A 27,714-nucleotide genomic window follows, 5' to 3' on the forward strand; every position below is an offset into this window, starting at 1 on the left:
AAAAATCGTCTCAACACACACACACACAAAAAAAGAAAAAGTTCCGGCTGGATCCTTCTTGATGATTGGTGAGCTTAGGTAATAATCATTCTTTTTTTTTTTGGATTGATCATTTTAGTTACTATGAAATGATCGGATTTTTATTTGATAAAGCAAGAAGATATTCTTTGAATGATAACAAAAAAAAAAGTGTGGCGTGATTTAATCAAATAGTGATGAATATTTTTTTTTTGGATCAAGTCCATAACATCCTTCCTCCTTGTTTTTGGAGGACTTTGTACTAGAAATGAAATGATTTTCTGTTGAATCATATAGGAAGCAATTTGTTGATTGAAAACATCAGGAGGCTCCATCTTTTTCTTGAAGCATCACAAAAAAAAAAAAAAAAAAAAAAGGAATCTATGTATCACCAGCTATTAATTTCAATTCACAAGATCACCTTATTAACATTATCGAAGTAACAGTGATCATATTCCATCATTCATCCTAAAGAGAATCTTACAATGTCACATTGACAGAAATAATATACCGATTTGACTTTTTATGGGAATTTCCTGCTTGGAGCATTTTGATCACCGTGTCACATGATAAAAACAAAAAAAGAAGGAAGAAGTATATATATATATATCATTTAGGTCTATAAAATAGAATACGTGTAATTTGAAAATGAAATCTTTTGTTTATTCCAAGATAAAAACAAAGTTATGTTAATGAGTGATAATCAATAATAGGATTTGACAAAGAAAAAAAAAACAATGCATACAAAATAAAGAAATAAAAAAAAAAACTATGGCAACAATGTATAAGGAAGATGAATAATAATAAAGAATGATGAATTGTGATAAATAACTACAACTAAGAAATAATAATACTAATAAAAAAGAATCATCTATTTTCGTCGACCACCACCCTTCTTCTTTTCTTGACGTTTGACAGCACGCATTTCTTTCTTCATTCTTCCATCCACCATCTTATAACGACCCTTGACACCGCTAGGTCGACCCTTAATACCACGATTAGCACCTTTCGCCACTACTAGTTTGACTTCCTTCTTGGGTTTGGATTTTGTTGACCTTGCTAGAATCTTGTTGATCGTTGTTAACTTTTCCTTTTCAGACATATCTTCATTTTCTGCCACATCCGTTGCCTTCTTTTGTGCCTTTTGTAATCGTTTCATTGTCTTATATTTCTTGCGTGCCTTGGCTTCTGCAATCTTCTTGATGGGTCGTGCATCTAATGCCTTGAGTTTTTCTCGAATAGCAAGTACTGCTTCTTTGGTGATAGGAAGATTAGGTTTGTTGTGTTTGCCTTCATCATCAAGGAACCTATCACATACCAAAAAAAAAAAAAGAAAATTAAGTATAGAAATTCGTTTCCCTTTTTTTTGTATTTTTTTTTTTTACCAAGCTGGTAATCCCTCTTTGTCACGGAATCCTTCACGAGAGAAACCTTCATCTACCAAATCTTCTTTTGTTTTTTCACGATTCACTAATTGTCGAGCCAGGGTTACAGCTTCGGCCGTCATCAAACCAGTTTCTATGAGTATATTAGAAAATAAGAGTGAGTAGATAAAATTCTTGGTCATCCTTTTCTTTTTTTTTTTCCTTCATTTCCTTACCTTGCGCTTTTCGGACAGCTTTAGAATTTTCATCTTCATCACCACTCCACATTTCGTCATCAGAAGGAATGGTTTCTTTAGTATTTTCCATTTCAAAATCACTATCTTCATCCAATTCCTAATAAACAAGTACAAACAATAGAAGAAAAATAAGTATTACAAACTATCATCTAGTTTTTTTTTTCTTACCTCTTCAGCTTTGCGTTTTCTAGAATCCAATACATCAACTGGTTCATTTGATTCATCATCATCGTCATCTTCTTCTTCTTCATCATCACCATCCAATCCATCAAAGATATCTTGATCAAAGAACATAGATGCACCCATAGAAAGACCATCAGATGTTTTACGAGCCAAAGAAGCCTGTTTGCCCAAATCATTGATTAATGAGTTACCATTTTTCTTCATGGTAGTAGATTGTTTACTGATCTTATTGTTGGATTTGTTGAGAGAAGTGACGGAAGAAGATGAATCCAAAGTTCTGTCATCATCATCATCATCGCTAGACATATCATCATCGATATCTTGTTGATCATCATCGCTGGAAGCTTCACTGTCATCACTATCCAAATCAGATTCATCTTTCAAAGCTCTAGAGTTACTGTTCCTGTTGTTCTTGTCATCAAAGCCAGCCCATTCATCTTGTTCTTCACGAGCTTGTTTGGCGCGGAATTTGGCATTACGTTCAGCCTTATCTTGAATATAGCGTTCATAGTCTTCATCTAGTTGATCCTCTAATTCACTGTCATATTCATCTTTATCCACTACTTGAGTATTTCCAACTCGAATATCTTGATCCATTTCACGAGTATACCCTTTGTCTTTGAGAAAACCATATGCAGACATATCTTCATCATCATGATCTCCACTTTCAGCCAATTGATCAGCCAAGTCCATATTACCATTTTGTAATTGTTCAAGCATCTTTTCCTTGTTGATTTTTCGGATATTGAACAGAGTATGGCCATCAGCGCCTTCTTGTTCTAGACCAATATCACTAGGAACAGTCATGTTCAATTGCATACGAGTAATCAATTTCATCTTCTTTTCATTGTTCTTTCGCTTTAGTCGTTTGCGTTTGGCAGCTTCTTCTTTGCTGAGATTTTCCAATTCTGCTTGTAACTTTTCGTCGTCGTCCAATTCTTCTTCTTCTTCTTCTTGTTCAGATTCTTCCTCTTTCTTGTCCAGCTTGTACTATAATCATATATTAGAAAAAGAGAATGAAAAAGTGAATCCAAGTTGTACACAATGTTATCTTTCTTTTTTTTTTTTTCTGCAGAATTACCTGAGTACGTAAAGCAGTACGCCATTTCAATAAGGATTTGAAATCAGATTTGCCAAGCACCTTTAAATCTTCACAATTGACCTTGACATCTTCAGAAGTAAGAGGATTTTTCAATATAGCCATAGATTCATCCGTTTTGAAAGTCAATTGATTGTAACTTCCCAAAACAGCAATAGGATCTTCTGCCTTGATAAATTCCATTACATCAGCAGTCTTGTGTAGAGTATAGTTTCCATCTTCATAACCTTCACGTTGTCGTTTCTTCTTTTCAGGCTTAAAGATATCAATCATTTTGTTAGATTCCTTTGTATCCAATTCAGAAAATACAGCTTTGGGATCCAAGAAGCGAGGATCCAACTTCTTAGGAGCAATGAAATCACGACACACAACGAAAATTTCAGCAGATACACCACGAGAAGAAGGAGGTTTAGTAGCTTCCACCTTTCTGAATAGTTGTTGAAAAACCCATAACAATTTGTTGTAATCCTTAGATCTGAATACCTTGGTTACAAATGTACCTAAATTCATAATCTTATTTAATGATACCATACCATTTTACCTTTCTTTTTTTTTGGTTTTTACCTCCTTTCATCAAGAACTCAGTAGCCAATTTCAAGGATACAAGTACTAATTCGGATTGTGTAAAGGCATCATGAGTCCAAGCAGCACCAACGTTAGGAGCACCATCGTGAAGTACACTAATCAAAAACAAAAAAAAAGGTAAATACAAAGACCTAGCTCTTTCCTATTTTCTTTCACTTGTTTCATTATTTGATTCCTAATACATAACACAGTACTTACACATCAGCTTTCCATGTTTTGATTTCTTGACGTAAGTTTTGTCGGCAGCGATCAGTGGTAATGTCATCTTGGAAGGTAATGACATTGGGTATCGGTTTAATAGGTGCAAGATCTACACCAATAATCAAACTTGACTGAGGCATATATTTTGTTGCAACTTGAAGCCTAAAAAAAAAAAAAAAAGATAAAGAAGGTAAAGGAAAGTCAGTTTAGATAAAGTAAAGCGAATGTAGATCATTGCTTTCCCTTTTTTTTTAAAAAGTAAAACTTACCAACCACCAGGAGCAGCACACAAATCAATCAATACCCGAGAACGTTCCAAAAAGTTATATTTCTTATTCAATTGAATCAACTTGAAAGCTGAACGAGCACGATAACCTTGTTCTTTGGCCAAATGATAGTATTTATCCAAACGCCCTATTCGAAAAAAAAAAGATTGTTCAACAAAAAAAAAAAATGTCAACTGTCAATAAATCGTTCTTGTTGATCATGTCTGTGATCCAAAGATCTTGGAACTCATTCCTATTTTAATTTGTTTTTTAATACCTTTGGACGACTTTTTATCTCTTCCACCTTTAGCCATTGGATGCTTGAAGTATAAATTTAAAAAAAAAAAAAAAAAAAAAAAAGCTGAAAGAGATCTTGAAATAATTTCTCTCGGAGGGAACCTTTCTTTTTTTTGAGTTACACACTCCGCACATTTTCCTTTTTTCGTTCATGTTATAAGCCACGAAGTGTACCTTAACTCTGATACTATCCATTTCAAATACTAATATGGCTGATGATGATTGAATAATGATAGCAATAAATATTTAGAATATATCTATAATAATCATCATTACAAAGCTTATATCTATCTTTTTTTTAAAAAAAATCAATACCTAATGATCAACATTATTGTAGCTTTGTCATTGTATGTAGGACTTCAAGAATGATTATTTTCCATTATGAAATTAAAATCATCGTTGATATTAATGCTATATTAACTCTGGATGATGATTATTTTTGACAGTCTCTGTCAACACCTTTCTTTTCCTTTTTTTCTTTTTTTTTTTTGTTTTGAAACGCTTCTCTGACTGCGTCAAACTAATCGCATCCTTTCATTAAACCCTGCTGCAACCCATTTCTGTATATCCACTGGTAAGTTTAATCATCCAGGAGAAAAAAAAAAAAAGGAAACTAGAGCTCCCAACACCTTCTGAACTATAAAAGGTAACGATCGTATGCGAATGAGTTAAATTACTTGAATCATGGGATAAAAAAAAAAAGTTTATTGTCATATAATCATCACTTTATTACAAGGTTCCATTTCAAAAATTTTTTCATTTCTTTTTATTTTCTAGATCACTCACCCCTTTTTTTACAATATTGACATTGAAAAAATGATCGAATAGCCAAAAAAAAAAAATTAGGAGTTTGTCTACATTTCCCAGGTAATAACAAAGTTTTATAAATAATAAATAGAGTAGATAAAGGGGAGAAGGAGAAGGTTGTGCATGACATCAATTAAACGTTAAGGTTATATTTACAAATAAGAGGGAGATATCCTACAAAATAAACCAAAAGAAATGATCTTCATCAATACGATAGATTGCATTTTTGATGTTAGTCTCGCCATGTTAGCAAAATGGAAAAAAAAGTTTCTTTTTTTTTTTGGTAGGATGAGAAATGATGTTGAATGACAGTTGCATGGAATACATGTTACATCCGCTTTACAACCTAGCCATTCAAAAGAAAAGGGAAGATCGGCAAAACTAAAAAAGGAATGACCTCTTCTTTATGCGTACACTGTTTGATACGGTTGCCATGGCAACGGATCGGAATGTCAAAGGCCGCAGCATCTATCTTGGTCAGTTCTTATAATGCATTCTCTATCCCCTTTGTATACAATGGATTGGTATGAAAAAAAAAAAAAAGATAATCATAGGTGATAGGATCATTTTTTTTTAATTTATTCTAACTTTTCTTTTTTCAGGAAACATTGGGAAGTGAGTAGTTGTACAAAAGTATGTCAAAAACGAAAAAAGGATATACTTTTTTTTTTTTTTTTTTGATTTGCGACTTTTTGGTGTTACTCCGATATGAAAGGGAAAAGGTATAAAAGAAGGTTTTACCTTTTTTTTTTTTAACTCTTCCCCTTTCTTTTTGTTGTTATTGTCTTTTTTTTTTTTTTTTTTTTGCTCTTGTTAGACTGCTAGTCCATCTACTTGAATACTGTCTACATAGTCATCAGTGATGCTTCAATACTGTTCTTCTTTATCCTTTGGTTCTCCTTTAGTCCAAGCTAACGGGTATGCACAATGTAGTTGTATGTATTGAAGAATATATATACTAATGTTTTCAAGATGATCTCCTTTCTTACCGCATTCTCATCAATTAGATTCCAAGAAAACAGTGAAAACTGGCCTGCCTACATGAGTCATTACCAACCGCAACAAGTGATGAATGCTTCTCAAAACATGACAATAACAAATTCGCCACTTCAATCATCGATATTGTGTTCCAATAATAACCGGCCTTTGTATGATGAACTCATGGTATCACCAACCAACAAGTACGATAATGACCCTCATCGACAGTATAGTAGGAAAAATATCAGCGACAGGGAACAACAAACACTATCTGGCGATGAATTGCAAGCACTTACTAGCATCCCAATATCAAGAATGTCCTCTGGAATAAGTAACATTGATGAGAAAAATGGAAACAGCAATTGTAATGGCGATGATGACAAGGATGATACAGCCTCTCTTGTTCACCTCAGTCGACGACTTCGTACCAACCTTTCTTTGGCTAAGCAACGAATGATGATTGGTTTGAAACAATCGAATAAACCGAATGATATTGCGATATATACCCAACTGGAAAACATTACCTTGAACGATTCTTCTTGTTCGTCTGTTGTACCTGATACAATGGTAAAACACATATCATCATCATCATCATCATCGTCATCAATAACCAAATCAACAAGAACATATCTACCAAGATCTGTCACCTCTACTATTACTCCTGCAACTACAGTTGGAAATGGCAAAAATCTATTCTCTAATAAACATCATTTACATCATCTCAATAAAAAAAAATCATCTATTATACCCTTCTCAGCACCATTTTTATCAACCAACGACAATAACAGCAACAAATTTAGGGTGCACAAGAAAAAACCTTACTGTCGTGGCTCGTCATACATGGAACTCCAAACCAATCCAAATGGTTACGTTTCAGTGGTATTGCGCAAGTCATCATCCTCATCCAAAGATTCCTATGCAACATTAACTCGATCTTTTTCATTCAACATACTTGATGAAGATTCAGAAGAGGATGATTCTGATGATTCTGACATGGAAACGGGTGATGATTCTGAAATGGAAACGCGTGATGATTCTACTTTTGGAAATGATGGTATGAATGCAACAACAACAACTTCAGATTTGGCAGGACCAGGTCCTTGGACGCCCCCTTTTACTACTATGACAACTACAAATGATGATGATGATGATGAAATGAAACTCAATTTGGATATGATGGAAATGATGACACCAACATGGATGAACGATATGGAATATGTCTGGCAACAACAGCAACAACAACAAAAATATGATGATGATGATCAATATGATGGAAACAACGTTTTACATATGGCTGATCCTACTATGAATGAAAATGAAATTGATTCCTGGTTACAAAGAGGTGGATTTGGATGTAGTCCATTGGTCGCAGCCACTGATCAAGAATTAGCAGGTAAATTTAAAGTAAAAAGATTTTGATTTCTGAATTCTAATTTTAGTGTGTGTGATACTTATATATGTTATCTTTTTTCACCATTATTAGATTTACTTCAATTTGATTGAACCATCCAACGTGTTTTGATGTTACCTATGATTTTTTTTTTTTATGTCTCCACTTCTCAATGAATTATGATAAAAATAAAGAACTATGCTATTTTTGTACATACCAATCAAAATACTGATGTACCTGGGTTTTACAAGTAGAACTTTGTTTTGATGATGATGATGATGATAATGTCTTTTTATTTTTGAATAATCACTTTATTATTATTATTATTATTATTACTAATATTATTATTACTAATATTATTGTATGAGTATGTATGGGTTTTAGTAATTGTTCTATGTGTATATGTTCTATGCTCCATTAAAGTATCTTTATGACCTCCTTTTTTTTTTTTAATTTTTCTATGTTCATGTCATTAATTGAATGCAATTCTATACTGAGGTGAGATGAATGAACACCGCTGATTGGTTTCATGTACACATTGATTTCATTTCAAAACAAAGGCACAGCATTGGTCTTTTGTTGACACTAATTTTGACTTTCCGCCTCTTATTTTGCGCTTGCAGCAAAGGAACGGAAGCCAGCATTTTTTTTTTTCATTTCTTTCCTTTTTCTTCTATCTTATTTTTTTTTCAAGTCACTCATTACCCCTTCCCATTTCCTTTTTATTTATTTTCTTTACCTTTCTTTATTTATTTTTATTATTGATTGAAAGGTGGCGAAAACCACATTATCCTCGATTCATATTATGCGGGCATCTCGAGGCTTACAAGTCACTTCCTTGGTCGTTTTATCACCAGTTGCTTTGATTCTCTTTTCACTTTTGGCAATATTGACTTCAACTCTTTTTTCTCAACTTCAATCTTGGTGTTTACCCATTGTATCACTTCAATCTACTCGTACTTTATCGAGATGGGCTACAACAGCTATGACTCTTTCATACAACAATTACACCATCACGGACGATACTTTTTTATCACCTCCTGACGATACCACCTCAACAATCAACGATATGAATAACAATATGATCAATTTTCGACCACCATCTTTGATACAAATATGGTTGAAACGATGGCGTTATTCAAAAAGAAAATCACCTTCACTATGGACTTGTTGTGGTATTTCTATTATCATTGGTCTTGTCTTTATCAACAAGGTAAACTAATAGAATATTCCAAGTTTTTGCTGAGTGGGGAGATGAACGTTAGGGATCTGGGATTTAATCATCAAAAAGGACTGGGGGGATGTGGAGGGTGAACTATTGTGCCTAAACGTATTTAGGTCAATTATCAGCGAACTAGGGAAAAAAAATGGGTAGAATGGAATAATGTACAACGTGAAAATCTAACCAGCTGACTCTTTTTTATTATTATTATTATTATTATTTTTAATAGATGCATGTGCAAAAATGTCAATTATATGAAGCCTTTGTCAAATTCATCACTCACGCAGCATTGAAAGCACGTCATGGTCTTATTCTCTGCAATAACAAAGTAAATTATTGGATGGAGTATCTTTTTACGGATTCATCACAACAACAACAATTGAAATCAACGTCCGACATGATATGGATAAACAATGATGATATTGACAAACAAGATGGCAAGACAAAATATTCACATGTCCGACCCAAAACTTCTTCTTCTGGCTCCACAACTATTGGACATCGGCACTCTATGAAAAAATCCAAAAAACAACATCATCAACGTACTTCTGCAATCAAAAATCAATTTATATTGACAACGACAACTACAACCATTGATCACAATAGTAACATTCCTGGAACTTGTACTGTGGATACACCTACCAGTAACATTGTCGACCCTAGTTATGCGAATACTGATGATTGGGTCAGCGTCGGTGAAAAGAAAAGGAAGGACACAATGGAAACATTTTTTTCACAACAACAACAACAACAACAACAACAACGACTAAATCAGCAAGAGCAACATTATCATCATCAACAACAGGAGTTATTACACAACACAGACAATAGCGACAAGGTATCCAGTGATAACTTGGAAGAGCAAGATAACAACTGTGGTGATGACGATGATTCTGACAAGACAATTGTGGAAGAAGATCATATTCAATTGACTGGAACAACACCTACAACGAGCGATGATGAAACAGATTTGGGTTCTCCTTGCTTCTCTTCATCAGATGGCGTGTATCATCAACATCAACATCTTGAGCCTACTATTCGAAACTGGTATTCACCGTTCTCAACTGGTTTGGATATTGATATTTTACCACGACATGATCCACTGACCCAATTGGACCCTATGCAATTGAACAAATCCAACATGATGCCTTACTATCCTGTATACAACAAACCAGCGGCACACAGAACTTTACCTTTCCGTAGTACTCATCGACTGCAACATCACCATATTGACAACTTTTCATTATTACAAAATCACCCTTTTATATCTCATCCTCATCGTATACACGCACATCAATCCTTGTCCCATATCCCCTCCACTTCATCTCTTGGTGTCATTGGTCAACATGTTCCTTCCTCTCCTCCTTCTATCACCAAGCCTGTACAAAATTCAAAATCACGCCGTTTTTCTCTTTTTATTTGACTCTTGTTCCCCCCCCCTTTTTTTGTTCGATGTGTACATATACTCTTCTCTTTCAATAAAGATCATTGCTAATGCTGACCCTTTGTTTTTATATTTTATTCATCATCTGTCTTAAAAAAAATAATGATTATCTAAAGTATCTTTTTATTTTTTTTATATGTCATCAGATTCTCTCCCTTTCTATTATATCGTCTCATCCATCCTTACTCCTTCATAGTTAATACCATCATCCATCCTATCCCCTGCTTTTAGTTACTGTATATGAATGACATGGCTTCCACTCCTTCCATGTGATATAAAACTTGTTTTACTAGTTTATGAAATAAACACTTTCTCTTATTCCTTTTCTAGAAATAATTATGATGGATCATCCATCTTGATTATCATGTCTCTTCTTTTAATGCACATAGATTAAAAAAAAAAAAAAAAAAAAAAAAAAAAAAAAAAAAAGACTGGATAGTATCATCTTGATTTGACAATATACTCTAGTTAGATACATAAATGACTGGCTCAATTAATGTAGGAGGTAAGGATGAATTATCTACTTTACAACATTATTGTAAATAGTTATGGTGAAAGTACTACGACTTATATATGTATGATGATAAAGTAAATCTTTATTGAAATGCTTTTCTACATTCAGAATTCTTTAAACCAAAAATGGGCAGAATCTCGGATCGCAAGCCTCGGTTATTCAAAAAAAAACTGGGATTGAAATCCATTGAAAGAAATACAATATTCCAAGTTGAATTTCTTGTTTCTTTCTCTTATCCTTATATCTTGAAATGGTACATATATATATATTTTTACTTTATTGACGGAGAAGCGTAGGGGAACCCATTAGACCTAATGTTTATATATAGAAGAGGATGGATGGATGATTGGATATATACATATCAACTTTTGAATGGATGGATGGATGGATGGATGGATGGATGGATGGATAGAGATGGCCTCTTATTTTTTTTTTTTGAACAAATGAACTAATCTATACTTTTATATATATAGGCTACCCGTCAAGTTATCAGCGTGTTCGCCGAATCCGGCAAGGCCAGCGATGCTACTATCCCTCTTCCTGCTGTGTTCAAGGCTCCTATCCGTCCTGACATTGTGAACCACGTCCACACCAACATGGCCAAGAACAAGCGTCAACCTTATGCTGTCTCTTCCAAGGCTGGTGAACAAACCTCTGCTGAATCTTGGGGTACTGGTCGTGCTGTTGCTCGTATTCCTCGTGTTAACGGTTCTGGTACTCACCGTGCTGGTCAAGCTGCTTTCGGTAACATGTGTCGTGGTGGTCGTATGTTCGCTCCTACCAAGGTAAAATAGATTGAGAGTAAAAAAAAAAAAAAAAAAAAAAGGAGGACATTATGATGAAAACTCATATTTTGATATTATTAATTAGGTCTGGCGCAAGTGGCACATCAAGACCAACTTGAACCAAAAGCGTTTCGCTACTGCTTCTGCTTTGGCTGCTTCTGCTCTTCCCTCTTTGGTCATGGCTCGTGGTCACCGTGTGGAAAAGATTGAAGAAGTTCCTCTCGTTGTTTCTGACAGTGCTGAAAAGTTCACCAAGACCAAGGAAGCTGTTGCTCTTTTGAAGGCTCTCGAAGCTTATGCTGATGTCGTCAAGGTCTCCAACTCCCGTAAGATCCGTGCTGGTAAGGGTAAGCTCAGAAACCGTCGTCATCGTCAACGTCGTGGTCCTCTTGTCATCTACAACGAAGACAATGGTATTGTCAAGGCTTTCCGTAACTTGCCTGGTGTTGAAGTTGTCAACGTTCGTCGTCTTAACTTGTTGCAATTGGCTCCTGGTGGTCACTTGGGTCGTTTCATTATCTGGACTCAAGGTGCTTTCCAATTGTTGGATGAAATCTACGGTACTTACGAAAAACCCTCTACCTTCAAGAAGAACTACGTTTTGCCCGATAACATCATGACCAACCCTGATGTTTCTCGTTTGATTAACTCTCAAGAAATTCAATCCGTTGTCCGTGCTGCTGGTCCCAAGATTGTCAAGCGTCCTTTCACTCAAAAGAAGAACCCTCTCCGTAACCAAGGTGTCATGAACCGTCTCAACCCTTACGCTCAAGTTCTCCGTCGTGCTGAAATCATCGCTCAACAAAAGCGTGAAGCTGGTAAGGTCTCCAAGCCTCAACCTACCAAGAAGGGTACTAGCACTGCTGCCTCTAAGAAGTTCTTGGAAACTCTCCACTCTGCTTAAATTTAGTTTACATATCTATGTAAGCTAGTTTTTTTGTTGTCTTTTTTTTTTTCCTATCATTTATCATTTGGAAATAAAATGTTTTATATTTTTGTCATTATTTTTTATATTGGATATATGTATGTGGATTATGGATTAATATCATTTAGTATCAAAAAAAAAAAAAAAGGAGGGAAAAAAAACAAAAAGAATGCTCCTATTCTATTATATCATTTGAATACACTTTATTTAAAAGTACCATAAAAAACAGGCGTTTTATATTATGTAGAAATTTTGTAAGACATCATTAAAACAGTTATTGGTAACACGAATATATAGAAAAAGGCAGTTAGCAACGGTATTTCGCCCATTTTTTGGATCATCACAATATATTTGATAACCTATTGTTTGTTGTTAGAACTGGGTACTCTTTTTTTTTTTTTTTCTCCTCCTCTTTTACTTTTTAATTTTTCAAATTCAATTTTAGCTATTTTTGTTCCTTTCTTTTCCCTCTTTTTTTTTTTTTTTTATTATTTTTATTATTATTATTATTTTATTTTATTCATTTATTTTTGCTTAATAATATACCATGACAAAGGATGGTCGACCATCTACAGTCAATACTGTTACCACCACTACAGCAGTTCAAGTTGGTAAGTGCATTCAGGGAGAGAAGTTCAAGGGGGTTATTAAAAAATATATATACATACACAGGGACAAAAAAAAAAAAAAAAAAAAAAGGAAGTATGCCGATAATATTTACATATTTTCATTTACTACCCTTTTTTTTTTTTAGCTTTACGTATTAGACCATTAACTGCACGCGACCGTACTCAACCTCGTTTTGCCAACTTGAACGACGATGATTGTCTAAAAGTAACTGGAAATACAGTTAGAGTTGTTTCACATAATAAACTATTTACTTTTGACCATGTATTTGGACCAACAAGTCAACAACATGAAATATTCTCTACCCTTGGTGAAAACTTGGTGAATAAATTTATGGAAGGTAATAGATTCTTTTTTTTTTTTTTTTTTTTTTTGTTCTCTATTGAAAACTAATATGTTTTATTTTATATGTATCTAGGATATAATGTTACTGTTCTTGCCTATGTAAAACATAAACAAAAAAAAAATTATATCAATACTATATCTTTTGCTCATTGTGCTTCTTTGTTTATTATTATATCTAAACTTTATAGGGTCAAACTTCTTCGGTAAATCATATCAATGAAAGAAACGTAATGAACTAAATTTGTTTTTATTTTACAGGGGAAGACATTTACAATGGGAACAGCACAACACAACGGTAGATTTGACGAAGCAGAAGAAGGAATTGTACCTAGGGCAATGGCATACCTATTTGATTCTCTACAACAACAAACATTTGAAAGACCACCATCTTTTTTACCTACTTCAACAACTTCCTCAGTACCAAGACCTGCATCTCCGACATCTTCTGTCTCTTCTTCAACTACTTCTTTATCAAAAGGATCGCGATTACGACCTAGATCAAGACTTTCTCATGTACCAGCTCCTACACCTACACCTTCTAGAAGTTCTCGATTTTCTATACCTTCTTCATTCAAATATACAGTCAAGGTCAGTTTTGTCGAAATTTACAATGAAGAACTCAATGATTTACTCAATGATGCACCTCCTACTGAACGACCACCAATCACCATTCGTGAAGATACAAAGGGACATATCTATTGGACAGGTGTCAAAGAAGTCAATGTCAATAATGCCGATGAAGTATTATAGTAAGTAATTTTTTTTTTATGCAACATGCAAAAAGTTTCTTATCAATTATTATTTTTACTTTCGATAACAGTTATCTGGAACAAGGAACAAAATCTCGCGCTACTGGTGCTACCGATATGAATGAAAAGTCATCCAGGTCTCATGCTATTTTCTCTGTGACTCTACTACAAGAAAAGTCCTCCTCGACAACTATACCGATAAATCGATCCGAATCTCCTTCACCTTTGAATATCAAACGATCCAGTGTTAGACAGCCTCATGATGATGGTGATTCTTTAATTACTACATCAAAATTTCATTTCGTTGATTTGGCCGGTAGTGAAAGGGTATGATTTGCCAAAAAAAAAAAAAAAAAAAAAAGGCGTATGAAACATAGTTTCTAATTATTTTTATTCTATTTTTTATATTTCAATAGTTAAAGCGAACAGCAGCAGAAGGGGATCGACGAAAAGAAGGTATTAACATCAATGCAGGATTACACGCTTTGGGTAATGTCATCTCAGCACTTGGTGATTCATCAAAACGTGGTACTCATGTCCCTTATCGTGATTCCAAGTTAACTCGACTTTTACAAGATTCGCTTGGTGGTAATGCAACAACCCTTATGATAGCATGTGCCAGTCCTGTAGAATTCAACTTGTCTGAAACTCTCAACACATTACAATACGCCAATAGAGCTCGCAATATTAAAAATCGATCTGAAAAGAACCAAGTCGAAGAATGGATGACATCTGACAATCTGGAACTTTTACGAACAATGATTGGAAGACTCAAAAATGAAGTCAAATATTTGAAATCTTCAACACAAGGAACAACAACTTCATCGGTAGTTCAAGATGAATTTAGTGAATATGGTGATATTGATAATGACATCGATTTTGGACAGCATGATACTGATCAACTAGTTCAAGAGCATCGAATGGTTATTGCTGATTTACAACATCAAATTGAAGAACTGGATGGCGAAGCTAGTGTAACCAGGGAACGAAACAAGGTGGTGGAAGCTGAATTACAACGTCTTCGAAAGCTAGAACAACTGCGTAATAAGAAAGAGCAGGAAAACTTGGACTTTGAACACCTTGTGGAACCGGTGATTGAAGAATACGAAAAAAGCATCGCAAAACTAGAATCTGAACTCAGTGTGTCAAAGGCAGCTCTTCATCATTCAAATATGGGATTGGACGAACTTCAAAAGAAATGCGACGATTTGCAACGGGTGCTGGATCATCAACAAGAAGCTATGTCTGAACTACAAACACGATTTTCCAAGATTGTTGAACGTGAACAAAGCAATGACGCATATATTGAAGAACTAGAATCAAAACTGGAACAATCTGCAAATGACTCTACTCGTGATCAAGATACTTTGAATGAGCTTCGAAACAGAGTGATCAAATGGAAAGAAAATGAGGAAAACACTGAACATTATATTCAAGATCTGGAACGACGACTGGCTATTAGTGAAGAAAAGCATACTCAACTTTCGGCAGCGTTGGAAATTTTGGAACAACAACGTGCAGAACAAGATAATCTGATTGTGGATCTTCAACAACAGGTGAAAAATGCTACTGAACGCAGCTCGACGCAACAACAGCTAATACTGGATGAATTGGACAGCCTCAATGAAAAATACGTTCATCTGGAAAAGGATCGAGATCAATGGAGACTTCAAGTACAACAAAGTCAGCAAGTAAATCAAGGGTTAATAAACGGTACTTTGAACAACAGCAGCAGTAATAGAACCAATAGTAATGATATCCAATCTCTTTCCAACAGCAACGATGACAACAATGAATCCAAAGGAAGAAATGTATTACCAAAGTCAAATCGACGTAGTTTGGCTGACGAAAAAGAAACATCGGCATCATATGCTGCTTTGGCTATCAAGGAGGCTAGTTTGCGTGCAGATGAACAGGCTTCTCGAATACGGATGTTGGAGCAACAACTAGAACAACTGGGCAAGGAACATAAGGATACAATCAAGGAGCTGGATACCGTTATGCATCGTTATGAAGAAGCTTTGGAGCAAGTAGAACATTTGGAAAATACATCTATTCTCACAACCACTGCATCAACAATGGCAACCACAGCAACACACCCATCATTATCTTCTTATTCAACTACAAGTACTTCCCAACCGTCTTCTCGATCTTCCTCCTGTCATGAAGGCTCTGATGATTATCGTACAGGACTTGCAACACCAACAACAGCCTCTGTATCAATTGACACTAGTGATCTTAAAAGCGACATGGCCATTCATTCATCTTCCATGGGGTGCCTTTTAGATCAAGAAATGGAGCGAGCGCAAGATCAAGAAAAGCGAAACATTATTACACAATTGGAAAACGAAATCATCTCTTTAAACGACCAGTTGAAGGAACAGCAAAAATGTTTGGAGGATGTGCGTTTAGACAATGAACAACAAACTCATACACTTGAAACTTATATTGTCACTTTGAAATCCACGATTCAACGCCTAGAAACAGAGGGTGAAGAAGCTACAACGCTCATACGATCACTGAAGCAACTCACGGAAGATCATGAAGAATTTGTCGAACGTACAGTATTACAACTGGATGAAGTGACAGCATCCAACGACACACTTTTGAAGCAATACACGGCAACACGGGCAGCTCTGGATGCATTAAAACAAAAACATAGGTCTGTAGTAGGCGACCGAACAGAACTGACAAAACAACTACAGGATGTACGACGAGAATACGAAGAATCTCTACATCATCAACAAGCTGAATTGGAAACGGCAGCAACAGCAATCTCAACATCGACTGCAATGGTGGAGACACAACAAGGAACTTATCGGCAACAAGAAAGGGAAATTGAGCGCTATCGTCAACAAGTAGATCAGCTAGAAGAGACCATCCGCCTTCGTGATCAACAACATGCTTCCATTTTGCAAGAATTGACCGAGGCAAGGGATACATTGCAGCAGATACAAGCGAATCACAAGGACAAGATGGATAGTTTGATGGCTTCTGCGCTTGATGATCAACAAAAACTGCAAGCACAGATACAGAAATTAGAACAAGATGCACAAGACAAAGATCATCAACATCAATTGCAGCTGAAAGAGCTTGATCAAAAACACACTTTATTGCTGGAAAAGGAAAAGGCTGATACTATCAAGGAACTTTCACAAGCACACACTGAATTTTTGGAAAAGGAAAAGGCTAACACAATCCATCAGGTGGAATTATCGTGGAATGAACGACAATCCGAGTGGGAAAAACGTATACAACAGCTTGAACAAGATGCCGTCGATAATGATGAACGACACCAACTGACAATAAAAGAACTCTCACTGGCCCATACCGAACTTTTGGAAACAGAAAAAAAAGATGCCATCAACAAACTGGAATCATCATGGATCGAGCGACAAACCAAATGGGAACAACGTATAAAGCAATTAGAGCAAGAAGCTGCAGACAATGATGAACAATACCAATCAAGGTTGGAAGAGCTTGCAAACACCCATTCTGATCTTCTGGAAAAAGAAAAAGCGGCTGCTATCAAACAATTGGAACTTATATGGATGGAACGTCAAAGCAAATGGGAAGAACGCATACAACGACTGGAACAAGAGATATTAGACAATGATGAACGATATCAAGCAACCATGAAGGAGATGTCTCTAGTGCACTCAAATACATTGGATAAGGAAAAAGCGGAAACTATCCAACAACTTGAAGATATGGACAAGGATTATAAAAATCAGCTTACAGTATTGACAACCCACAAGACAGCATTAGAAGAAAAAGTGACATATTTGGAGCAAACCTTAGCTAAAGCGAACAATGATCTATTGGCAGCACAAACCAATCTGAAAAACGCGGAAGAAGATATTGTGGAACTTGAAGAACTTTTACAAACAACGGATAACCATCTTGAAGAAATGACAACAAGGGCAAAGGATGCAGAAAACAACGTCAATGACTTGGAAACTATTCTTACGGAGGCTGTACAAGAAAATGAAACCTTGGCTGAACAATTGAAAAAATTGGAAGATCAAATACAACAACAACAACAACAACAACAACAACAACAAGAAAGTCCAATCAAGAAAGTTGGAACGGGGCATCAAGAATCAGAAGAACAACAATTTATAGAAAGGGATCTTATTGGACAAGAACCGACCACCCCTACTCCACAATGTCAAGCATCTCATTTGGAAATGGAAAATGCAGCGCCATCAGCAAATATCCAAACAAAGAAGGTCGATCCTGTCCAGTTACTTGTATCATCCGCATCAACAACAAACCAAGGATCATCAGTGGAATTATCAGTAGAAGTAGCAACAAAAGAAGCACAAGAAAGAGTCAAACATGCTGAACACTTATGTCAACAATTAGAAAAGGACCAGGAGCTAATGAATCATCAACTCAAAGAAGCATTGACTAAGGTGGCACTTCTTGAAAACCAACTATCAACGACAAGTCAACAGCATAAAGAAGCATTGATGGAAGCTCAATCAAATCTGAACATCATGGAACAAGACTTTGTACAGTCAAAGCAGGACCAAGAAACGACCATCAAAGAACTGGTAGAAACTCATCAAAGACGTATTGAACAAATTGAATCGGAACGTGATACAGCAAACCAACAGTATTTGGAAGCGCAGGCGCAATGGAAAGAAACTAAGGAATTGCTCCAAAAGACCATAGAACAACAACGACAGCTTGATGATGATAGGCTCTTACAGGATAGAAAAGTACAATCACAACACGAGGATCAGTTATCAGCATTACAGCAGCAACATGAAGATCAAATATCACTACTACAGCAACAGCACCATAACGATTTATCGGTACTACAACAAAAGTACGATGATTTATCCTCAACAAATCAAATGGAATCATTACAAACAAAATTGAATGCAACGGAAAAAAAATTGGAGCAATCACCATCCAATAGCATCGAAATGATAACAACGGAAGAAAAATCAAGGCAAGAATGGCAACGTATTGTGGAAGAAAACGAAGAATACGCCGAACTGACGAAGACATTGGAACAAGAATTGGATAGAGTGACACAAGAAATGAACAAATTAGTTATTGAGGTTGGTGACAATGAAATCACTCTACAAGATCAAGCAGCACGTATTCAACAATTGGAAAAGACATCAACAGGAGAATTGACTCTAAAGGCAGAATATCAAGAAAAGATGGATGCATTGAAAAAAGAACATGTGACTGATTTGGAACGACAACTCAATGAACAAGCAGCACTCCATCGAGATCAGGTACAAGCCTTGGAACAGGTGACTCGGGAACAGCAAGATGCGTGGAATCAAGATAAACGACAAAAGGACAAATTAACACAACAAGTCAAGTTATTGGAAGAAAAATTAGATTTATTATTACAAGAAAAAAAGAAGTTTTTGTGTTTTTGATTACCTCCCCCTTTTTTTTTATTATTTCAATAAATGGATGTTTTATTTTTTTTTTTTTTGAAATAGTTATGTCCCTTGTTTTATATTAGAAAGAATAAATATATTGTGTCAGTGCTTTCACCAAAAAGATTGACATATCCATTTTTTTTTCCTTATTGATCATTTGTTTTGAGGAGTTGATTACCAAGTAAGAAAAGAAAGTTGGGGAGAGCGGGCTTCTATCGAGCGAATAAAAATGGGTCATTTGTTTCTATTCTTTAACACGTGGTTGTATCTGTGCATCATCTATCTTTTTCTTTTTGATGGGAAGTACTTTGATGATCCATACCATTCTTTTCCTTTTACACATAAAAAAAAAAAAAAGAAGGCTCATTAACGGAGAGTACCCTGTTTTACCACTGTGAAATAAAAAAAAAAAAAAAAAAAAAAAAAAAAAAAAAGGAAGGGGAGATTGATTAAAAAAAGGTTTAGATGTACAGCTGATCGTTCTTTATTTACGCCATCATGCAAATCATGGAAGAAAAAGGAAATCATTGGGTTAGGGGTGATGTTTTAAGATACTCATAGATTTCAAAGGAAACTTGCTTTTTTGTATTTACTTGTTCTATTCAATCATTGTATGAAAAGGGTCTATGATGGATGTTTTTTTTCCTTCTTTTTTTTTTTAAAGACGAAAAAAGAAAAACAAAAACAACAAAAGACATTCTCCTTTTTTTTTCCTATATTTTAGATAGGATGAATAGATGGATAAATGATAGTTTGAAGGCTGATGAATGACAATGGTAACACGACATATCAGTTGTATATTACTTTAGGTATCGCCAGGGCAACCCTGGTCACACCCGACCATTCTCTCTCTTTAAAAAAAAAAGATTATGTCGCATTGTAGTGTTTTCTCAATATTACATCAATAACATCGATAAACCTTATTGTTTTCCTTTTCCCCTTGGAAAATCGTAAACACTTTTTTTTTCAATAAAGGAGGTTTACGAGGGAAAAAAAAAAAAGAAACATACCTTGATGGCGAAAGGGGTGGAGTACAAAGTCAAAGGGCGACATGGAAAACGAAATGGAAACAGAGAAGTTGTACTACAAAAAAGTCAGATGATGGTCAATGCGTGTGTAAAAAGTTTTCACTTTTCACGTATCTACACGATTCATACGTTCTCTTCATATAATCAAGTTGATACAAGTTTTTTTTCGGATATTGATTTAATCTTTACGTCATTTGTGAATATATCATATTTATTAAAGAAGAAAATAGCATCATCTTATCATTGTTCTTATCATCTTAGAGATCATCATGAAAAAAACATCTTTATACTTTTCATTTCTCATCAATAATTAATCCATTTTTCAACAACAGTTACTATGATGATGATGATGGTTTTCTTATATGTATCATTAGACAAAAGGGGTGATGGGAAAATATTGACCTTTTTTTTTTTTAAAGAAAAGACCACGTTTTTTTTTATATATATAGTGGAGAATATCTATCCTCCTTACTTTTATATCCCCCGATCTCTTTTCCCCTTTTCGCCTCCTCCTCGTCATCATCGTCCACCTAAGCATAAGAAAAAAAAAACCCGCTTTTTTTTTTTTCTTGGTTTATATCTTCACAATATCAATTTTCTCCTCAAAACATATCTATTTTTGGGTTTCTACTTTATTAATCCATTATAGCCGAATTCACACTTTAATGATGATGACTTGTCACTTTAATACTTTTTTTTTTTTTGTTTCGTCTATATGCAAAAGAAGAGAGAAACTGACCGTTCGGGGTTCCAATGCCTTGCATGAATTTTTAGCTAATACAATGAATCTCTGTCTTTATATATATAAACAAAAGTAGATATTTACTGGTTAGGAGTAAAATAGCTTATTTATTATTGTTATTATTATTATTATTATTATTATTATTATTTCTTCGCTTTTGGTTGACAATAAACCGATTTAGAAAAAGGAGAGAATAAGGGGAAGAGGAGAAAAGAAGAAAAAGATGATATTTTTTTTTTCTTTCTCCACATATAATGTAAACATAAAATAAGAATCAAGTCATGAGGTACCTTTTTTTTAAAAAAAAAAAAAAAAGGGGGGATGACGATTTTGATGATTGAAAATGACATGTTGATTATCACTTTTTTGAATGGTGTCACTGTTGGACAGTAAGTAATCTCAAAGGTAAATGGGAATGACCTCTCTTAAAAAGGAAATCAGCTCCGCCATCGAAGGGCGCGCTATAAAAGTGTCAGGTTTTCTTGAAACCTTTTTTTTCTTTTTTTTTCTTCTTCTTTTTCTTCGTTTCTTTTTATATATATTTTATACGTATTACTATGTCATCTAATAAATCTGTATGTATTATTAAAAAAAAAAAAAAAGGTTATTTTTTTTTTCATTCATTCATATCTTTTTTTTTTTTTTTAGCTACGAGTATTTAGTCCAGTGGTTATATTTGATGATACTACCCGTAAAGATGAATCATTTCAAGGTGCCAAGATTGAAGAATACAAAGAAAAAATTATGAAAATGATGGAAAGAAATGCAAAATTGTGGTCTTCAAAAGTCATCGATGAAGGACAGCTGGGTAAGTAACCATATTTGGAAGACTAATCATTTCATTCACTCACATTACTCTTTCTTGACAGATATCAGCGTATCTCCCAGTACAAGTACCACCTCCACCACTTCATCTTCGTCTATTAGTTCAAGTGATAGTATTGATACCATAGACAGTACACAAAATCATTCATCATTATTATATACATCTGCTTTTCATTCTGTCGACAAAAACAATACCAAGATGCCTCCACCACTGTCACTATCTTCATCATCTCCATCTCCTACTCTTTTAGCTCCTAGTTTATCAGCAATATCAACGTCAGCTTCTACACCTTTACCAGTCAATGGACAAAAAAAAAGACGAAGAGGAAACCTACCCAAAGAAGTCACGGAATTCTTGAAACGATGGCTGGTCCAACATAAAAAACATCCTTATCCTTCTGAAAAAGAAAAAATCGATTTAGCCCGCCAAACTGGTCTTACCGTCAATCAAATCAGTAACTGGTTCATCAATGCACGTCGTCGTATTCTGCAGCCCATGTTGGAATCCGAAGGTTTACAAGCACATCTTTTATCTTATTCTTTTTCTCCAGCAGATCACCAACAACAACAACAACAGCTTCAACAATATCATCATATTGAACGAAATCAATCGCCTACTACCAATCTTTCTTTGATGGAACAAAAGAAACGTCGACAATTGGATATTTATGCTTATCAAGGTTTTGCAGGTAAATAAATGGAACGAATTTGGGTTGATGATGATCATTCATCCTTTTTTCTTTTTTTTTTTTTTTTTAGAATCTTATCCTGATGATACAAGACGATGGGCCTTTCGAAGAACCAAATTACCCAATTTTGACACGGATGATTGTTACTCTGTGGCCATCAGGTGAATTCCATTATTCTTTCCTTTTTTTTTTTTTATTTTCAATTTGATTTATATATTTATATTTACATATGTTGTGTTGTGTTTTTCTCCTTTTTGTATCTGATGATATATATATATATATTTATATATATACTACGATTTTCCTTTTTTGTCTCTCCCTCCACTTTACATATATCATTTTCATCCTTCTACATATTTTTTTTTTTTTACCTGTCCCTTTTCCTTCTTTTAGATAATTAGCTTCTTACTGTTTACTCCAATTGATGTAACTCTTTTTAGGCATGGAAAAAAAGAAGAGTAACATTTTTTTTTTTTTTACTTTTGTATGGTCATATTACTTATTTACTCTTCCCCTTATCACCACTATGCCTTATTGATATTTTTTTACCATGATCCTTTTTTTTTTTTTTTTTTTTACTTTTATGATGAATCAATAAAAAAAATCAAGTAGTAGTTATAGTGACAGCAGCGGTTTTTATTATTATTATCCCTCCCCCCAATTTTCGCACACAAGTGATTAGATGAAAAAAAAAAATCATTCTACATTATCCGTAGTCATATCAGGTGTCAATGTAGGACAATGACAAACCAACCTTTTCTTTTTGAAGTTCTATTTCCCCAAAGGACCTCATTATTTTCCCTGTCTCATAATTAACGATTTTTCCAATGATATATCTGCGTACCTTTTTTTTTTTCTCGGAGGATTCTCTATTCCCCCCAAAAGAAAAAAAGGAAGAACTCTCGTGCTCCTATAATGGCATGGATCGGAGATGACGGATGATTGATAAATAAAAAAGAGACTGTGTGTGTGAATGTATATTATTATGTACTACAAAAAAAAAAAGGGCTCAGTGCTATTGATTGAAATCCATCAAGTTGATTCAAAAATGACTGGACATGTCACCATGGTAACACAATAAAAATACTTGTTATTATTATAAAATGAAAGAAAAAACCACGGGATGGGGTTTTTTTATAAATAGGTTGGTATGAATCGGGTCAAAATGTAGGTAAATCATTTCCTTCGCAGCCTTTGTAAGAAGAAAGAAAAAAAAAAAAAGAGTGAGCCTAGACTACTTTTTTTTTTTATTATTATTTGTTGGTAGCCCTGAGAATTCTGACAACACCATCATCCTTGTTTGTCACTCTTCTACCTCATCTCCATCATCATCAACATCATCATCGTCATCATCATAGGAATCTTCGTCAGAGAGTCACCCTAAGAAGGTCATCAGTATCATGTCATCATGATCGATGATAATGATCCTGATAGGATCATCATCATTGCAGAGAAGCATAGAAAAAAAATATAATACAAAAATCAAACATGATTCACTAGACAGAAAAAGGTCTGTGCGTTTATGTTTTATATGTAATATGATCATGTGGAATTCTCATCCTCTTAGTAAAAAAAAAAAAAAAAAAAAAAGAAAAAAAAAAAAAAGAAAAGAAAAACATCAGTTGGGTGGGTTTCTTTCCTATGTGGGAAAAACTCGAGTTTTCTTCTCCTTTCCTTATTATGTTGTCCAAGTCACAATGCATCTTTTTTCCACTAACCTTACTAATCATATCTCCACACACACAAGTGATGATCATGCCAAACCATTTACATACATACATACAGACATGCATACATATATTAGATACATATGAATCATGAAAAATAAAAGAAGTAATGAAAAAAAAAAAGAAAAAAACTACTTTATTAACTTTGATGTTGATACGAATATAAATAAAAATAAAAATGTGATGAAGTGAAAAAGGAGAGAAAGAAAGAATAAGACTATATATCTACTTTGCTGCAAAAGGGGTGAAAAAAAAAAAAGATGAAAGAGACGGGGGGGATGAAAGTAGACTATAAACTAATACACAATATGGGCGTAATTTTTCTTGATAGAAGAGGACCCGGAGTTGGTGTTTCCAATCTTGATGACTCGACGCATGATATTTTTGACTTGATTATGTTTACTGACAGTTGCCAATGATGATACTTCTCTAGTACTATTGTCGTCGGGAAGAGAGGGTGATCTTTGTTGAGTTTGATAGGATCGCGGAGATGATGGTTGTTCTTGTTGTTTTGAGTCTTGTTCTGTTAGTTTTGTTTCTGATTCTGTTATTTGTTGCTGCGATGATGGCTCATTTGAACGTTGTTCCTTTTCTTGTTGCCGTTTCTGCAATGATGACTGTTGTAATGATGAATGATGTTGAATAGCAGAATCATTTTCGTTGATTGTATAGTCGTCCCTGATCGTCGTATTTTCACTTGTACTAAATCCACTACCTTCATCCATAGAAGGGAACGTACTTCGTTTTCGAAGGTTGATTTTCATATTGGACAAAGAGTGATTGATTTTTTGTAAATGAGACTTGGCCGATTTCTCCTTTTCTTGCCATTGAACTGAAGGTGCTGATGCGTTGTTTTTGTTATAATTTTGAAGTTGAGTGTTGGATTGAATCAATGGTGCAAATTCAGAAAATGCAGGACCTCCTAGTATATAATAAGTAAAACATATAAAAAGTCAGTTCAACATTACAAGAAGTAATAGGTTTTCTTGCATAAACTTCTACCTCCTTCCATTTTAACTTTGGTAACCTATTTTTTTTTTTTTTTTTTGGAATCTCCCTATACCCAGTTCTCCCCTCTTTCTCGGTCTCATCCCCCCCCCCTTTCCTTCTTCTTTATATATAATGTAGATATTACCTTTTTGATTTGTTTGCAACAAAGGATGACTATGACGATGTTGGAACCAATAAGAGGAAGCAAATGGATCAGATGGCACAGGTGGTTCGACTTTAGTAGCTTGGGACATAATACGATATAGTAATGGGGAAGTATTGGCATCTTTTGGGTCTAATTCAGGAGCAAAAATGGAGATCCAGGGTTCATCTTTCGGTACAGGCACCAATTCGTAATCATCATCTATCATGGCACGAAGTCCAACATTGGCATAATCCACCCAATCCTCATTACATTTCTTGATACGTTGAATAAGACGGTTGTAAGATTTGGCTTTTGCTTTTGCTGCTTCAGCTTTTGACATGGGTTGTAATAAGCTATCATCTTGATTTCCATTTGATATGTCAGGTGATGTTTTAGGTGAATTTGTTGGTGAAAGAATGACAGGTGCAGAGTAACGTTGATAAGGTGACAGTTGGCGATCCAGAGGTGGGCGTTTATTTTGTGTCAACCATTTTGAGTGTTCAATAATCATCCGGGTCATGAAATGGCCTGCTTTTTCGGCAATGATAGGGTCACAATCTGCTGGTCCTAGAGTCACTTTACCCATAGCTTCACCTAAATGATAAGCATCCATTAAATTGTTTGCTTTGTGTTGCATCAATTCCACTAAAAAGTCCAGAATTTCAATCAGTAATGCTTCACCTTTCTTGGTAAGGACTTTGGAAAGATCAGGTAGAGTACAAGCTATAATAATATATCATAGATTAGTTAACCCCTTTTCCTTATGGTTCAATCTTTCCCTCCTTCCTTCACATCAACTAAAGATCTCCTCATCCCTGTTTTTTTTTTTTTTTTTCTTTCTTTCTATATAACCTTTTCTTCACCCTTGATCCCTTTTTTTTTTTCTTGTTCTATTTTGATATTTACTTTCATAGTTGATGATCCTCCAAACTTTCTTTGGGACGATTCGTTCTTGACAGCACCAAAGAGTATCTTGCATCAATGTGGCAACAGAATGAATACTAACTGGTATGAGATCGTCCGCTGTACAGTTTTGTTGACGGAATACCTTCAAAAGTAAGATGCTGTTGGGAGCTAATAAAAATAAAAAAAATTAAAAAAAATTAGATTTTTGTTCCAAGTAGTTAAAAAAAAATATTATTAGTTTTTACCTGACTTGCGTAATATTTTGCGTTCATCTAGGCCTATAAAAAATGATTTTTTTATTTGATAAGTTAATATTTTCTATATAAAATAATGATATTTTTTTTTTATTACCTCGTCTTCGAATTTCATTCATGCAAATTCTAGTGACTTGAGCCCCAAAATCAAATGAATAGGCCATCTGTGAAAATAGATTAACTATAAAAGGATCAATACTATTATTTACTTTTATAATAATATAATGACTTACACTTTTTTGGATAATTTTAATGCTTAAAAAAAAAAAAGGAAAGAAGAAGAAGAAAGAAAGAAAAAAAAAAATAAAAAAAGTGAAGAAAAAAAAAAAAAGTGAAGAAAAGAATAAAGAGAGGTGAATAAATGTGTCTGGCTTCAAAATCTATACTTTATTTTTTTTTTTTTCTTTCTTAGTCTATCCCTCACTTCAAGGAGTTGCATTGTGACTAAAACATCCACCCTATTGTTATTTTTTTATCACATTTATATAATGGATTACTTACTTGAGAATCAATAAAAAAAAAACAAGATCATAAAGTGGTTTTTTTTTTCACTTTGTCCTCCTATTTCGTACGCTCCTTTTTTTTTTTTTTTACTTCTTCTTTTCTCTCTTTCTCTCTCTCTCTCTTTATTTATCCTTTTCAATGATTCAATTGATGATGTATCAGTTTCTTCTATTTATTCCTCTACTACATCACTTTTATTATTATTATTATTATATGATTCACATTTATTATTAAAAAAAAAAAAAAAGAGTAACAATCCCATCCAAAAAAGGCAACCTGAGATTCAATGTGTTTGTTATGTTTTTACTCTGGATGTCTCCCCTAGGCTTCACTTCACTTTTACTCTCCCATTTTGAGACCTCTTGTTTCAAACATTAGAAAGGAGTATTCTTTTTTTCTATCTATCTATGTAAGGAGAAAATAAAATCTTCACT

At 34.4% G+C, this 27,714-nt stretch overlaps 7 protein-coding genes across 7 annotated transcripts; 5 read left to right on the forward strand and 2 right to left on the reverse strand.

Annotated features, from left to right (window-relative positions):
- Positions 1-410: 410 nt before the first annotated feature.
- BX664DRAFT_357021 (Spb1 C-terminal domain-containing protein) lies at positions 411-4,309 on the reverse strand. The gene is made up of 9 exons (XM_051547926.1): positions 4,251-4,309; positions 3,977-4,121; positions 3,705-3,869; positions 3,486-3,601; positions 2,904-3,421; positions 1,808-2,812; positions 1,619-1,736; positions 1,404-1,536; positions 411-1,325 (listed from the first exon to the last, which is right to left on the reverse strand). Exons 1-9 carry the CDS (start codon positions 4,285-4,287, stop codon positions 890-892), a joined length of 2,673 nt encoding a protein of 890 aa, XP_051400931.1. The 5' UTR covers positions 4,288-4,309; the 3' UTR covers positions 411-889.
- A 1,562-nt stretch (positions 4,310-5,871) lies between these two features.
- BX664DRAFT_327379 (uncharacterized protein) lies at positions 5,872-7,746 on the forward strand. The gene is made up of 3 exons (XM_051544399.1): positions 5,872-5,995; positions 6,085-7,448; positions 7,539-7,746. Exons 1-3 carry the CDS (start codon positions 5,940-5,942, stop codon positions 7,556-7,558), a joined length of 1,440 nt encoding a protein of 479 aa, XP_051400932.1. The 5' UTR covers positions 5,872-5,939; the 3' UTR covers positions 7,559-7,746.
- A 324-nt stretch (positions 7,747-8,070) lies between these two features.
- Positions 8,071-10,423, forward strand: BX664DRAFT_327382 (uncharacterized protein). Its single transcript, XM_051544400.1, has 2 exons — positions 8,071-8,658; positions 8,897-10,423. Exons 1-2 carry the CDS (start codon positions 8,251-8,253, stop codon positions 10,088-10,090), a joined length of 1,602 nt encoding a protein of 533 aa, XP_051400933.1. The 5' UTR covers positions 8,071-8,250; the 3' UTR covers positions 10,091-10,423.
- Positions 10,424-10,862: 439 nt separating this feature from the next.
- On the forward strand, positions 10,863-12,413 carry BX664DRAFT_293560 (ribosomal protein L4 domain-containing protein). Its single transcript, XM_051542053.1, has 3 exons — positions 10,863-10,878; positions 11,099-11,410; positions 11,496-12,413. Exons 1-3 carry the CDS (start codon positions 10,876-10,878, stop codon positions 12,312-12,314), a joined length of 1,134 nt encoding a protein of 377 aa, XP_051400934.1. The 5' UTR covers positions 10,863-10,875; the 3' UTR covers positions 12,315-12,413.
- Positions 12,414-13,417: 1,004 nt separating this feature from the next.
- BX664DRAFT_88480 (uncharacterized protein) lies at positions 13,418-19,538 on the forward strand. The gene is made up of 3 exons (XM_051549778.1): positions 13,418-14,056; positions 14,128-14,383; positions 14,473-19,538. Exons 1-3 carry the CDS (start codon positions 13,581-13,583, stop codon positions 19,462-19,464), a joined length of 5,724 nt encoding a protein of 1,907 aa, XP_051400935.1. The 5' UTR covers positions 13,418-13,580; the 3' UTR covers positions 19,465-19,538.
- Positions 19,539-21,739: 2,201 nt separating this feature from the next.
- Positions 21,740-23,316, forward strand: BX664DRAFT_327391 (uncharacterized protein). The gene is made up of 4 exons (XM_051544401.1): positions 21,740-21,815; positions 21,889-22,048; positions 22,110-22,754; positions 22,825-23,316. The coding sequence occupies exons 1-4, from the start codon at positions 21,798-21,800 to the stop codon at positions 22,917-22,919; spliced, it is 918 nt and encodes a 305-aa protein (XP_051400936.1). The 5' UTR covers positions 21,740-21,797; the 3' UTR covers positions 22,920-23,316.
- A 1,408-nt stretch (positions 23,317-24,724) lies between these two features.
- BX664DRAFT_327399 (uncharacterized protein) lies at positions 24,725-27,026 on the reverse strand. Its single transcript, XM_051544402.1, has 6 exons — positions 27,010-27,026; positions 26,874-26,957; positions 26,768-26,800; positions 26,523-26,690; positions 25,617-26,339; positions 24,725-25,403 (listed from the first exon to the last, which is right to left on the reverse strand). The coding sequence occupies exons 2-6, from the start codon at positions 26,938-26,940 to the stop codon at positions 24,778-24,780; spliced, it is 1,617 nt and encodes a 538-aa protein (XP_051400937.1). The 5' UTR covers positions 26,941-26,957; positions 27,010-27,026; the 3' UTR covers positions 24,725-24,777.
- Between the last annotated feature and the right edge of the window lie 688 nt (positions 27,027-27,714).

The sequence above is a fragment of the Halteromyces radiatus genome, assembly GCF_025201355.1.
Source record: "Halteromyces radiatus strain CBS 162.75 chromosome Unknown BX664scaffold_3, whole genome shotgun sequence".
In the NCBI taxonomy this organism is placed as follows: domain Eukaryota; kingdom Fungi; phylum Mucoromycota; class Mucoromycetes; order Mucorales; family Cunninghamellaceae; genus Halteromyces; species Halteromyces radiatus.